At 25.9% G+C, this 16,356-nt stretch overlaps 1 protein-coding gene across 1 annotated transcript in view; it reads right to left on the reverse strand.

The window, feature by feature from the left end:
• Positions 1-11,394, reverse strand: part of LOC126902721 (uncharacterized protein C05D11.1-like) — a 22,041-nt gene extending 10,647 nt beyond the window's left edge. Inside the window, exons 1-14 of the mRNA XM_050680291.1 lie at positions 11,103-11,394; positions 10,901-11,041; positions 10,736-10,836; positions 10,432-10,641; positions 10,231-10,353; positions 10,012-10,166; positions 6,764-6,863; positions 6,418-6,693; positions 6,100-6,354; positions 4,594-4,767; positions 4,280-4,516; positions 3,781-3,961; positions 1,967-2,219; positions 1,730-1,916 (exon numbers count right to left, since the gene is read on the reverse strand). Of these exons, the coding sequence (XP_050536248.1) occupies positions 1,730-1,916; positions 1,967-2,219; positions 3,781-3,961; positions 4,280-4,516; positions 4,594-4,767; positions 6,100-6,354; positions 6,418-6,693; positions 6,764-6,863; positions 10,012-10,166; positions 10,231-10,353; positions 10,432-10,641; positions 10,736-10,836; positions 10,901-11,041; positions 11,103-11,343 (2,634 nt within the window). The 5' untranslated portion in view covers positions 11,344-11,394. The remainder of the gene's footprint in view (positions 1-1,729; positions 1,917-1,966; positions 2,220-3,780; positions 3,962-4,279; positions 4,517-4,593; positions 4,768-6,099; positions 6,355-6,417; positions 6,694-6,763; positions 6,864-10,011; positions 10,167-10,230; positions 10,354-10,431; positions 10,642-10,735; positions 10,837-10,900; positions 11,042-11,102) is intronic.
• Positions 11,395-16,356: the final 4,962 nt, after the last annotated feature.

Genomic DNA, 16,356 nt, shown 5'->3' on the forward strand with positions numbered 1-16,356 from the left:
ATATATATATATTTAAAGGGACTTAAGTACGTAAACGTATCATGCATGAGGTATAGCCGTGTTTATGTGGGCGGGCATGGCGGAGGGAACATTATACACGAGGCATATACGGCAGCAGAGGCGTCGGCTGTAGGAATATATAAATGAATATTAACATATACGTATATACGTATAAATATTAATATATATATATATTATATATATATATTAATATTAGCGGTGGCGGTAGGAATATATAATCTTCGCATAATATCGCGGCACTTTCGTTGGCATCGACGACGCGTTGTCCGGCGTGTTCCTCGGACGTCAACAGGTTAGCAGCGTTGATAGCGACGGTGCGCGAGTGCGGATCGAATCGTAGACGTTGTCACTTTGACAACGGGAAGAAGACTGCGGTATCATTAGCGTAGGGACGTCGTCGGCCGTGCGGCGTTTGCTGGACTTTGCACAGCGGCGTATAACGCGAGGTGTTGGTCAGTCAAATACTCATAATAGGGCGACGGCTGATAAAGGTGGCACGAGTCGTGGGGCATTGTGTATAATGAAACGACGCGGGCTGTGTCAATTACAATAAAAATTTGTTATATATATACATAATTGATGACACGCGCGCGTCTACGGGTTAGAAAATATTGTTGTCTATGAGTGGTGAGCGGGGTGGGGCGAATGCGTTACGACAGTCTAGTCTCAAGGTCACACACGACGGGATACGTAACATAATAACACGTGCCGCGTGGAGTTACAAACTTACAAACAACAAACGACAAACAACAAACAACAACATACACGTGAAACTAATATAAGCGTGTTAAAAATAAAAAAAATAAAGGCTAGCAATTCTAAAAGGGTGAATAGCGCATATAAAATTTACCCTACAACTTTTTTATAATTTCAGTACCATTGCTGTGCCCTGTTCAAAGGAGGCACTAACACGTGTTGTTCTCAATGAGTCGTTCAGCTATTAGTACGACAACTGTAGTTGCCTACACATATTGCTCAGTCCACCAAATCTCAGCCTCGTCGTCTGTTGGCCACTATATTACTGTTTTGTTGCGTTTACGACGTATCAATTTAAAGTCTCGTTTTACGACTCGCATAAACACGTTTTCACTTTCGACGACTTAACGGATACCTTTTTACTAACGATCTGCTCTGGTTACGACTTATCTAAATTACCTAGTTTATTACTATACTGTTGATTGTAATTAAAATTTGAATTGTTGAATAATTGTGTAATAAACAGGTATGACTTTTTATTAACTTATTAACTTTGTCAGTTACATTTTTACTAGATAAGTACAATTTTGTGTATCAACCTTGTGACACTACAACTCCTTTGACATTATATCAGTGTAAAATTTTATGAAGAGTAAAAATAAAAAGTTATATGCCAAAATTATTAAAATAATTTAAAATATTCTCACTCTATAAATATATCATAATATTTGGCATTTTTTTTTTTTTTTTTGAGAAAAATATATTGAATCACCATTGTTTTAATTGAAAAAATATGTTGATAATGGTAAAATTGTTCTCGAAATACGTAAAACGATTTTAGTAATTTATCATGGCTTTTTGAATTAAATATTTATAAGATTATTTAGTTTTAAATTAATATTATTAATATAATTTTAATTTTAAAAAATATTAGCCACAAGTGATCAGATTTGTTAAACATTATTATTAAAAAATAACACGTAAAAAATATATTTTATAAATAATTACATACTTCCGCCTGTGTAAAGTATGCCAAAAATACATCAATAATAGCTACGTCTGGATGGTTATAATCGTTTATACAATCAGTAACTTGTTTGAAATAACTTGACTCAATAGAACCCATTCCAACAATACAAGCTCGAATTTCACTTTGGTTTAAGGGTACCGTAGATTCAAAGTCAAAAAGTGTATTATATCTACAAATGTAATTATTATTAAAACTTATATAAAGTATAATTTTTATTACGGATGTACTGATGCTTTTAAATTATCTGGAATAATTTGTTGTAATGCAGCAGAAGCTTCAGGAATAATATCACATAATTTATCTATATTACCAGTTATGTGTAATTTAATATTATCTGGATTAGCTAAAAATAATTTTAATTTATTCAAATCTTCATTTACAACTTTCCAACCTTCTTCAGTTTTGATTGTTTTTTGCAAACTTGTTAAAAAATTATATTGTCTTAAAGTACTACATGCATAATCATTGTAATCTGAAAAAAAAAATTAATTAATAGCAATATTAATATTAACAAGGAAATTAAAATAATAAGTAATGAAATAAAGTAAATTATTATATATTTATAAATACATGGAGATTTGCAAATCTTCCATTTTTAACAACCATGTCTATTCCACTTAATAATTTGATATTAAAAAGAGTATCTAGAGTATTTTTTTAACATTAACAGGTTAAATCCCAAATTATTTAATAGAGATAATAATAAATTATTCTTTTATTATTATAATGATTTTAAAAAAGCACATGTAGTCTTAATTTATTATAATGTTATTTTGCTAATTATTCCTTAAATTAATGTTTTAATGTCTCGATTTTATGAACAAGCTAGTGAATGTTATAATAATAACATTTATTATTGAATCTGTTTGTACAATAATAAATCCAATTTTATTAGCACTAATAGTCCATTTGGTTTACCCTTTTTGACTCACTATTCCTAAATGATTCTTTTTTAGAGATGACTATCATTAAGCTGAATTGGGTATCACCTAAGAAACGGTTGATAGTATAATTTCTAGACTGTATTTACTTTTGGTAATTATTTGTGTTGTTCCACAAGTTGTCGGGAATTTTTTTTTTTTACTTGAAATATATTATAGTAATTTGCATAATTTTTAATTTAACATATTATCATAGTCCAGAATATTTTTAAAACAATTTCAAAAGTTATGTTGAAAAAGTTTTATTTTATATATATATGTTTCAAGTTTTGAAACCACTCTGTACTAAAGGAATTTAAAAATATATATATTGGATGAAAAGAATATGTATGAAGTACTTATAAAAAAATTGTATTAATGCAATTATTTTTTAAAAAGTTATAGCAATTTAAAATTGAAAATATAAAATTTGACCACAATAATAGCATGTTTTATATCTTATAGTATGTAACATGTGTTTTTACTTTACAAAATGGCAACAATTGCCATTTTGAATCTCTCCCTGTGGGTAAGAAAAGGTTTGGGGGATTTCCCCAATTTATAGGGAAGGAGTGAATTTTTTTAATTTTGAAGGGCAATGTCTTCATATAGATACGATTTGTGATCTTTTAACGTATCGTTGAAAGAAATCGGTCAGTTGAGAGCTGAGAATAAATGCTGACAGATCAAGAAAAACATATTATAGCAATATTAATACTTTCTCAGCTTCGCATATAAGCTAAAATTTCAAGCACATCATGAATTTCGATTTTAATTAACATCGTGATAATGTCAACAATTTTTTAATTTTCAATATTAAACTATGTGTATATACATAGTGATTGATTTATCATTGTCCATGAAATTTCTCCTAAAATAATTAGAATATTAAAAATATTTCTTTGGCTTTGTTGAGTAGTATATACATCTTTCGATTTATAATTATTTAAATACTTTTCAGGTCTAAGAGATTCCTTATAAAGGTACCAACATTTTTTGATGGCTGTATATATGTATATATATACCGTTGCTTTACTTTACATATCTCTATCATGCAATGGTTTAAAAAGTGTAATTATATAATATAAATATATAATCTATTTCAATAATTACCTTGTTTGTACATCATATTCATTAAAATTTGGTTTAACATATGGCTTTCATCTCTACGATAGCTAGAAACTTCATTTATAATATTTGATAAATTAATAGAAAACTTTTCTTTAGTAATGACTGTATTATAAAGGAAATCATGAAGCCATTTAATGCTTTTATGATAATTTTCTGGTACGACCTATTCAAATAAAACATTTAATAAAAACTTTAAGTTTCAAATATCAATTATGTAAATAAATAATTCACCAACTATTATATCCAATATAATAACATTTTTTGATTATCTTTTGTAAAACAAAAAAATATATTTAAATAATAAGAAATTTTATCGTATTAAAATATTTCTAAAATCTTATTTAATTATGCATTTATTTTATTATACTAACAATAATAAAATAAAATCATGAAATATATTATATATAATAAATAAATAGAAAAAAAATTCTCGTTTTATAAATTAAAAAAATTGTAAATACTTTTTTTCATTAGAACATACAGAAATCGTTAAAAGTACAGCAGAGGAAATAAAACCATTAGAAAACGGAGATGTTGAATAGATCCCAACAGATGCACTATATGAAACAACATCTTTTTTTAATTCTGCAATGACATCGGCATATTCTAATTTCGTACCATTTCGTATAACAGTACTTTCCGTAATCAAATCAAGATAAATGGGTAAGTATTTTCTAAGATTCAATGCTAAATCTTTAGTGTTGATAATTACATTCATCTGGATGGAATTATAGAATAGTATAATTAGTAGGTCTTAAAAGTACTTAAAAATTATTCATAATTATTTTTACTTACGTAAACAAAATTACTTTTAACATTGTCTATTTCAACAAATAATGGAACTTCAGAAGTTTTGAATAAATTGTATTGATTTATTGAATTTGATGAAGAAGTATCAGGAGTTAAAAACTGTATGAGTTCAACATTAGGGATTTTAACTGACGTCAATATTTCATTGGGTGGTTTTTTCTAAAATTTAAGAACTCATAAATTAATTGAGTCCATTAAATCACTGTTATAATATTTCATTAAAATTTCAATGTAAGATAAAATGCAAATTATTATTTGAGTCTTCTTCTTCTTCTCGTTCTTCCTCGCCTTAATCCAACTACTTGGAGTCGGCCACCCTTATCCAAAACTTCCACTTGACACGATCATCTATGCTCACTACAGTCTTGTAGAATTTACTTTTCAGTCTCATTGGAATTCTTTTATCGTATACGACACCAAACGCTTCTCTCCACTACAACCACCCGCACTTAATCCTGTGTCTTATATCCTTGTCAATACCACCACTCTTTGCACAACTGACCCTAAATACTTAAAACTCTCTACCTCTCCAATCACGTCTTCGCCTATTGTCACTGACCTCCTCATTTCACTTACCTCGTGTTCTCCTTTGTCAAACTCCTACTCAACATACTCTGTCTTATTTCTACTTATTCTTAAACCCTTTTCTTCAAGAGCTGATCACCACACCTCTAGCTTTTGATTAATTTCCTCCCTATTTTATCCTATTAACACTATATCGTCAACAATCAACATACACCATGGCAACTCTCCTTGTATTTCTCTAGTAATTTCATCCATCACTATAGAGTATAAGTAAGGGCTTAAAGCAGAACCCTGATGCACTCCTACTCTTTCCCTAAAACCTTCAGTTACTTCTGATACACTTTATACCCTAGTACAAGTGCCATCATACATATCCTCTATTATATTAATGTACCTTTTCAGGACTCCATTTTTCATTAATGCCCACTTTAGAATCTCTCTGGGTACTCTATCATACACTTTTTCCAAATCTATAAATACCATACTAAGCTTTTTTTTTCCCCTAAACTTTTCTATTAGTTGCCTCACACAAAATAATGGCTTCATTGTTGACTTACCAGGCATAAATCCAAACGGGATTTTAGATACCGATGTCTTATTTCTTATTCTCTTAACCCAACCTCTCCCAAATTTTCATACTATGACTCATAAGTTTTATGCTTCTATAACTTCACACTCCTGTTTGCCTTAAATAATGACAATTAACTTAAACAATATTTAATAGATAGCGTGTGTAATAATTATCAAGGTTTTTGAAATTAATATGCAGGGTGTTCAAAAAATAAGGAAACAGGTTTCTATTGTTCTCATTGTTTGTAACAATTGACCTGTTTCCTAACTTACTAAACATATGATTAACAAAATCAATTACTTTGCAGAAAAATTGTTCATTGCTATTTTAGGACTCTTATATCATAAATGATAATTATTATAAAAATATTTATAATTTAATTCATTTTATATTACTTCAGATTCTGTTTTGGCATTCTGTAGTTCAATAGCTTTTAATTTTAAACCTTCATCCCCTAATTCTTTTTTGCGTTGTGATACTCTTTGAATTTCTTCATTAGCTAGCTCATCTCTTTTTTTTATAGATGGAATTCCTCTTACAACTACATTATGATTGTTTATAAAATAATCAGTTAAAATCTCTTTCCAAAACGAGATATCTTCTTTGAGAAGATTATTCAAAATGCTAATTGTGTTCAATCTTTCATCTAACTAAAATTATGCAGCCAGAATAATTTATGTCATGTGCTTTTAATATTATTTTATTTTACTTACATCTGATTGACTCTTTCCATACAAAAAGTCACTAATTATTAATTTTGATAAAGTAGAACTAGGATCAGTTTCTAGACTATTTAATACGGATAGTTTATATTCTTCAATAGATGTTCTCAGTCTTTCGAGGTTAAAATAATCACCATCATCGATAAGCTTTTTAAATACTTCATTTAACTTTAATGGTATTTGTTTTTCATTTAATTTTTGAATTGGTACACTTTGAAATTGAAGAACTATACATGGATTTAAATTATCGCTAACATAGTATGCTACCTTGAAATAAATTAATTAAAATTCATTAAGGATAATTGATTAAACTATATAAAAATTGTTTTATTTTTACCGAGCTACACAATGGATCAGGTATTTCAACGAACTCCTTTACTAAAGGACTTATTGGGGTATAAGTCAAATAATATAAAAGTGAGTTGCAAGCAGTATACCTATAAAAAAAATGTCTAATTTATGTTAAATAAAGTACATAGTTTTAATGTGTTCAAAAAGTAAGTTGTTCTTGTTTATATGGTTCTCTAATTTTAATTGTTTGATTATTCATGTTTCAAATATAATAATTTTTAAAGGATAATTCTTCATATTTTAGTCAACGAATTTATATAGAGATAAACAATTCTCTGTTATCACTTTTTCTTAGAGCTCACCGAACCAATTTCTTTCAATCATACGTCAAAAGATTACAAATCGTATCTTGTCAAAGAAATTAATTTTTTTAGGGTAATTACCCTCAAAAATTGAAAATTTTCTTTGTTTCCCGTAAATGGGAGAAATCTTCAAAAGAAATTACAAATTTATAAATTGCTAATTTTCGACATTTTATCAATATTTTTTACTTAAAACTGCCATAACTTTTTTAAAAATGACCAAATCAAAATCATTTTTTTTATAGATATATATGGTATTTACCTATCATTTTGTATATTTTTGTGAAAATGAACATTAAACTTCATAAAAAAACCCAGCACAGTTGGGACGTGGCATAGTTGGGTCCAGGATAGATTTAATCTGACAGTAAATAAATTCACTATCATAAGAAACGCTTCGATGGAAATCTGTAGATAGTGTTTATTTCTAAGAAATTGGTGGATAATTACAAAAGCAACATCAACTTCAATTTCTTTAATTATTTCCAGAATAGTAATTCTTAGATTCAAAAATATAATATATAAATTTATAATTAATTGTTTTCAAATTATTATTGATTTTGATTTTTAATATTTTGAAAGTAATAATTTTTAACATACTTTTTTTCGTCCTTTTAAGTGGAAGTTTATAATAAAAAAAAAAAAATGAATTTATTATCACTTTTAGCTCAACTTACAAGTTTGAAATTGACATCATTAAATAGAAAAAAATGAAATTTTTAAGATTAATATGCATTCAGCAAATTTTATAATTACTATTGACAGTAAATTTATCAGAAAAGCTCTATTTTTGTTTGCATTTTTTTCTTAATAGATCACTTAAATAGAAATCATAGTAATCATATCTAATTAACTTAAGATGTTTAAAAAGATTCTAAAATTTAAATATTCGGAACATAATTAATATTAATTTTAATTTAATGACTTACTTTAACTAAAAAACCAATAAAAAAAATTGCTAAAAAAATCTACGCAATTGAGCGTATTATAAAATTTGATTATAATTATAGAAATCCATTGTTAAATTCAGGTGAAACTAAAAATCATTTTTTTAGAAATTATTAATATATCAACATGTTACCAAAAATTTTGGAGCATTATAGACTAGTAGAAGTACATACAAATAGAGTTGAAAATTAATGAATGACAATGTAAAATTATTTAATTATTAAATTATTTTGTTGTTAAAATTTTTATCACATTAAAACTAATTCAACAATAAATACATTTTCAAAATATTAGCAATGAATGATTTTAAAAATTTGTATAAAGAAAGCTGGTTAAGAGGACGCCAAACGGCCAAATGAAATAATGATATTACTAAGAGAATGCGTTTTTAGATGTTTTACAACTGAACTTTTTTATCAATCTTTATCTATCATTTCAAATAGCATGCGCGTACCTGTACAGTCGACTAATATGAATATGTAATTATAATACATATAATAAGATTATAATATATTCTTTCGAATGCCACCTCTTAATTTTTAATTAATAATTTATTCACTACTATGAAAAAATTAATTCTATAGATCATTTTAAATAATTTATTGTGTTATATGAAATCTCTAATAATAATATCTAGTAATATGTATGTAGTAAGTATTTAGTTAAGTTAAAATCATTTGATATAATTGAAGAATTAATCATTTAAATTTTTGCCGATTGTAAGTCGATTCTTTTCGATCAAGAATAGAGAATAAGTTTTTTTTTTTTTTAATCTTTTTATGCAGTGTTACTATCCGCGAAATCCCGGTAGAAGGTGACAGTGCTTTGCACACCCTCTTACGGTGCGAGGCGTGGACCCAGGAGCGATTTCGGGCTGATTCACAACGTGGTAGTGTGAATTATAGAGGCGGCGTGGGCCGCTATGAAGTAATGCCTAACGGCAGTTCCAAGGCCGCCCACAAAAATGCCTGCATATGGTATATGCTGTAGACTCATATACAACTATGTTTTCTAATGTTACAAAAAATCATTCCACCTAATTTTCTGACAGATTTCCGATCAATAGATGTTTATATCTTGTCGCTATTATAAGTTGTGGTTTAAGTGCTATGGGCTATTATTACGATGCTTAACTGAGTCACACACATTTTTAGTGGCTATAAAATTAAAGACATTACCCTTATAAGTTGAAAAAATATCACTCATACTGAGTAAATTAAGAAAATACCAAAAAATTCGGATTTTTGAAATTGGCAAATTTCAGCATTTTCAAACCTTTTTGAGACTAAACTGCCATAACTTTTTAAAAAATGAATAAATCAAAATAAATTTCTTAATAAATACTATAGATATATTCCTTTTATTAGATATTTTTATTTTAGAACTATTACCCTTTACCTGTCCACACATGGGATTCAAAATTTTATCCTGATGTTAAACAATAAATGTTATTTTGGTTTAAAAGTCAACGTATTTTGTGTTATAATTTTCTAGTTCAATTATTTATGCCTATGTTTTAGGTCAAATGGTATAGTCGTATAGAAGGTACATATAGAGTATGTAATGTTATTGACAATCTACAATCACAAAAATTAGATAAATATGTCGACATGTAGTAAGTACGATAAATTCTAAAGTGTTGGAAAACATAAAATACACAGAGGTGTCAAAAACGAACAATATCGTAAAATATCGTACAAAATTAACGGTAGAGTTGATCTTCGGAAGAAAATAAACGCATCATCAGCAAATTTCGACAGCCGAAAGCTGCCTTTGTTCGGTATCAAGAGTGGGGAACAATGCGTGATGATCACCGGATTATCGTATTAATAGCTGACCGGCTGATATCGAAAGAAATATAAGTGAGTGCCCGCCTAATGCAGGGTGCGGTATGTGTCAAAAATTATAATTTTAATATTAAGTATATTTTGTAAGTAATATTATATATAATAATATTACTTATAATATTGAATAGATTAAATACTTGTATATATAATTTGGCACAACTGGACTTCTCCAACCAAAAGTGACAATACCATTTGTTTCTTCATCACTTGGAAATAGTTCTACATAATTTAAAGATTCTGTTAAAGGATCTACAGGGCTTTGCCAGGGTTTTACAAATTCTTCACGATATCCCTTCATTTTTAATATTTAGAATTAAAAAATCATTAATAATAAAATTAAATATAAATTTCATTACTTTTGATAAAATCTTTTGGATAACTGGTTCTAGACTATTGAAAAAAGAAGAGTGGTCTACTTTTCCAGTAATTAGAAGTAACAGATTTTCTGGCCGGTAATATTCATGATGGTATTTACGAATTTATCAAATTAAATTTATTAGAAACACATTATTATTATGTATTATATTATGAATAGATTTAATAATAATCTTTTGTACTTTTTCAATTGTAGTTGACTCTCGTAAATTTTTCATAAGTCCTCCTTGTATTGATTTATAGCCAGATTTACCAGGATATATTTTTTTAAGCAACGAATAATATACAATATCTCCAGAATTATTTTCACGTCCTTGCATTTCAGAATAAACAACACCAGCATCTTTACCTTCTGAAGTTACATGATGAACTTCTGTGACAAAACCATCATCCTAAAATTTCAATAATATTAATGATAATTTATAAATAATTATCCATGATTGAGTAAAAAAAAAAATAATAATAATAATTACTAAAAAAAATTACAGTTAAAGTGGGATATAAAATATGATCAAGATAAATTGGTAGCAATGAAAGAAATCCTTCACTCCCGGCTGTGCTGATTGTATAACGAGTATGGTCCACACCTATTAATTAAAGTATTACTAATTAGAATCTAGGCAATAATAATAATAATTTTTGATAAATTACCAGTCGCGGCATTGGTTCCTGAAGCAAAACAACGATTTGCTAATAAATTAAGAACTCCTTTGTAAGGATAATCTTCTGATCCAAGAAATATTAAATGCTCTAATGTATGAGGAACACCATCATCATCATGAGTTTCCGTGGCTAAACATTTAATAAAATAAATCATTTTTATGTCAAAATATAACTTATTAAATTAATTTACCCAAAGTGAAATATCCATTTACAAGAGGTCCATCAATGTCACCAAATACAATAGTAATTCCAGTACGTAAGCATTGATACTTATAAACTGGTATAACATTTTCAAATAATGAATGATTGAGAAGCCTATATTTATCAGCAAAATTTTGGTTTATGATACCATCATTAGATGCTAAAATAATATCGGTTATAAACCCAAAAATTAAAATACTTTGTAATATGATAAGAAGGTACCCCTTCATTTTTGTATACGTGTATATTTTATATTTTAAATTTATCTTGATTGAGCCGTCTGCTTTTTGCGATGGCGTTTTATATCTTTTTGTTTTTGATAATATTTGATCAGCTTTAATGCAACTTCAATAACATTGTCAAAAACATTTAAAAATCTAACAAATATTTGGTAATAATCAGTTTTCTAACTTTTACTTTTGTAACTTAAACAGTCACATTTATTTTATCGTATAATTAAATAGCAAATTGATTAAAAATAGATACATAATTTAAAAAAAAAAACATTTTAATTATATTTTTAGAAAAAAATATTTTTTAATTACTCATAACGTGTCAGAATCATTGTTCTTTCTATTTAATGTTCGGTAAAACTTTGAAGAAGTCATATTATCATTTTGATAGGCTTAAAATTAATAGTTTCCAGAGTTTTATTTATTCATTTACTGGTCCTAAATTAAATAAGTAATGATTCTTTGTGAAATTAACTACCTAATTTCACATAGAATTTATTTATTAATTTTATTTAAGGTTTAAGTTTTCTTTTTATGTTATATAATAACGTGACTTTTTTTATTAAATTTCATTATTATTTAATAATCTTATTAGTTTTTTTAGTCATGTTTCAATAAAAATAAATTTAAAAAAAATACATCATAATAAAATTAAAAGCTAAAAATGAATTATAATTTTTATCTAAACAAAGTAAAATGTTAATTAAAGTCTTACTTCGTAAATTATTTATTTACTTATAATTTACGCCATGAAAGGTTAAGTAAAGTTATGAATACTTGAAGTTAATTTAAAATAAAAATTATAATCTTTGCATAATGATCAATATGTTTATGAATTTCACAAATTTTTAGTTAATGATATTATCATTTAAATCAGTATACAGGTTGCTTGAGTAACTATGCCTCAGGCAATAACATTAAGCTATAAATCCCATTACAATATTTTCGTTTTAGTAATAATTCGTTAATAGTATCCTATGCTCTATGATTTAAAAAAAAATAATAATTTGTCTTATCTCTTATTAAACTTTTTGAAAATAGTATCAATTTTAGTTTAGTATATGGAAACATATATATTTAACTAGTTTTAAAATAAAGTAATGATCTAACTAAGAAAATGATCGATCGTTTACAACTTTAAACTAGTATTTTGGAAATAATTAACACTTTACTAAATTGACTGGATATGAATCGTATTACACCTCCCGCCATAGTATAAAAGTGTTAATATCTTACACTTATATTACAAAACTTTAAACTATTTATGATCAGAAAATATTAGTAAATTGTGGCCAATAATATTAATACTCAAACATTATTCTCATTAATAATATTATAATAAAGTATATTGACAAACATAAATAGATTTAAAAATGATTTATAAAAAACTAATTATCGTAAGGTAGGTGTTGTCAATTGACACTTAATGTTTATTAAGCTTCAAATAAATATTAAGCTTCAATTGAATCCAGGCGCGCACCCAGGATTTTTTTTGGGGGGGGGGGGCTAAAACATTTTCCTTACACACAATAGAAAGCAATTACTACTCATTTTTAAACATTTTTATTATTATTATTACCACAAATTATATAGTATACTGTTTTTAATATTTTTACTCAAAGTAGTAAATACGTATTCAATGCAACGTATTAAATACGTATTATTTTTCGATGACATACTTTTTAAAAAAAGTATGTCATCGAAAAATGTCTGAAGCATTGTCAAAAAATGTTTTGTAATAAACCATTTTTTCATGTTTCAATATGTATTTCAAAATATAGTGAAAACCATAAATACCAACAATGCCCGTTTTATAACAATTGTAATTTTTTGTTATATTTTATACCAATACAAAATAGAATTTTTCAAAATTGCTGTTTTGACGTATTGTTAAGCAATATTATTATAGTTGAGCGAAGTAATCGTGTCTTAGTAATACACACAAAAGTAAAAATACGGCATAGTAAAATAATAGTTTCTCAACTTCGTATCGAAGCCAAAAGTACAATTTTAACATAGTATAAGAATATAAAGAAAATATTAAAAAAAAAAAATTACACCGAAATGTTAATTGTATCAAAAGTCATAAGAGTGTTCAGTTATTTCTATACAGTCTGTATACATACGTATATACATGTGTATGTAGAGTTGCCACGGCGCAAAGATGCAGAGGAAGGACATTTTTCTACTTTTTTAATTTATATTTTTGATTTTTTCACTTAATTTGTTCAAATTAATCATAGACGAGGTCTGGAATAGATAAACCCCCTTAATTCGATCGTAGAACCCCATCGCCAAAAAAAAAAACATAATAATGAAATACACATGTTAATTTATAAAGAAATATTTTTAAGAAGGGAGAAATTATGTTAGATCCTTCAAACATTTTATTCAATTTGTGCCTATGAAAATAATGTAACCCCCTTAATATTGCACAATTTGTATTAAGCCTATCGATTTATATTGGTGTTTTTAACAGCGTTGAAACATCCATTAGAGTAATTTACACGGGGCTATAAAATATTCTAAGTGTTGCAATATTATGTTCAAAATTATTCCGTTAGTGTTTGCTTCAATCCTATTTATGATATTTTTTTATTAAAATTATTATTTTTGAAAATATGTTATTATTTTCTGTTAGAATTAAAATTTAATTATTAATAATGCAATTTAAAACGTTTATAATGAAATCTATTTTATTAATTAACCATTATTAAATTACGATAACATCTAAAATGTGATATAAGATAAATTTTAAAATAAATTAAGTGTATTTATATTATAGCTATGTTTTAATCATACACACAAAATACCTGTTAATTTTGCTAACACTGATCAATTGTTCGTGTTTTTTTCGCTTAATTATAAATATATATGTTAGATAGTTTTTCAAATTAATTTATTTGTAATGATGTAAACAATATTGTCATAATTTATTCAAAATTGGTCTTATTGTTAATTTTATTAATTAATCAACACGTTTTTGATGATTATTCTTCATTTTAAACAAATTGTACTCTTTAAATAAATTATAAAAAAAACCCAGCACAGTGGGGTCGCGGCATAGTGGGGATGTTGCATAATTGGGTCCAGTATAGATTTAATCTGACAGTGATTAAAATCACTATCATAAGAAACGCTTCGATGCAAATCAGTAGATAGTGTTTAATTCTAAGAAATTGGTGGATAATTACAAAAGCTACATTATCTGCTAGTTTCTTATTAATACCCTGATTAAGATAAAGTATGTCGAATGAAAAAGGGATTATTAAAAAATATTATTTCTCATAAAAAAATTGTGTTGATTCGTACACTTTTCAATGAGTTATAGCATTATAAAGTTAAAAATGTAACCAACCCAACCCAACATCAACTCCTATTTCCTTAATTATATCCAGATTAGTAATTATTTTAATTATATATTATATAATTTTTATAATTAATTATTTTCAAATTATTATTGATTTTTAATATGTTAAAAGTAATCATTTTGAACCTACTTCTTTTTGTTCTTTAAAGTGAAAGTTTTAATAAAAAAAAAATGAATTTATTACCATAACTTTTAACTCAACTTGCAAGTTTGAAATAAATATTATTAAATAGAAAAAAATGAAATTGGTAGATTATTTCAAAAACAACAATAACACTTATTCCCTTAATTTTACCCCGATTTATAACTATAATATATGAATACATAATAATTACAGTAATTAAATTGAGTATGAAAGTGGTATTCAATAATATAATATTGTAATTTTTACGGAGATATTATAAAAATAAAAAGGAGTTGTATATTCATATACTTTTAATGCGTATACAAATTTAAAGGAATTTATGCAATACTTTTTAATAAAAAAATTTTGTTACTTATGAATAAATACACTAAACAAAAGGAACTTTCATCAGAAAAAAAATATACTTTTCTAAATAAACTTTTCGTGATGTTTTCAAATGTGCAATTAAACTTTTTCTATTACTTCTAAGTTTTAATATTATTACTTATTATTAAAAAATAAGTATTTACATATAAAAAAAAATAATTAAGAACAAAAAAAATTGTATTAAATTAATACTGATTTTGATTTTTAATATGTTAAAGGTAATCATTTTGAACCTATTTTTTATTGTCTTTTAAAGTGAAAGTTTTAATGAAAAATACCTTCTCAGCTTCGCATCGAAGCTAAAAAATGAATTTGTTACCATAACTTATAGTTCAACTTGCAAGTTTGAAATTGACATTATTAAATTGAAAAAAATGAAATTTTTAAGATTAATATGCAATCTGGAAATTTTATAATTACTAATTACAGTACATTTATCAGAAAAAATATTTACTCAATTATTTTTATCGTAATAGATAACTGAAATAGAAAGAATAGTAATCATATCCTAATAACTTTTGGTGTTTAAAAAAATTCTGCAATTGAAATATTCAGAACTTAATTAATTTTAATAATTTACTTTAATTAAATGAACCAATCAAACCAAAGTAGTTAAAAAGATTTACTCAATTGAGCATATTATCAAAAATATAATTATAATTGTAAAACTCCATCGTTAACTTCAGGTGAAACTAAAAATCATTTTTTTTTTAAATTTATGATTTATATAGCAACATATTACTAAAAAATTTGGCATATTATAGACTGGTAGTAGCACACAGAAATAGAGTTAAAAAATTAATAAATTATAAAGTAAAATTATTTACTTTTGTAGTTGAATACTTTTATCATATCAAATTTAATTCGACAATAAATAATTTAAGAATATTAAAAATTAATGATTTTAATTGTTTGTATGGACAAATCTAGTTAAGCTACTTTTTATTTGAATAAGGAATATTTTTTTGATTTTTAAGAGTAATAACTTAAACTAATCATTAACTTAAATATCATAAACTTAAATGAATCATTTGACGTATCGTTGAAAAAAGTAGGTCTAGTGAGGGTTGGCAAAATAAATCGTATCCACAAAAAAAACCACATAGTAAAATAATATTAACATGAATAT

Source organism: Daktulosphaira vitifoliae, unplaced genomic scaffold (assembly GCF_025091365.1).
Source record: "Daktulosphaira vitifoliae isolate Bord-2020 unplaced genomic scaffold, ASM2509136v1 Scaffold_3, whole genome shotgun sequence".
Lineage (NCBI taxonomy): Eukaryota > Metazoa > Arthropoda > Insecta > Hemiptera > Phylloxeridae > Daktulosphaira > Daktulosphaira vitifoliae.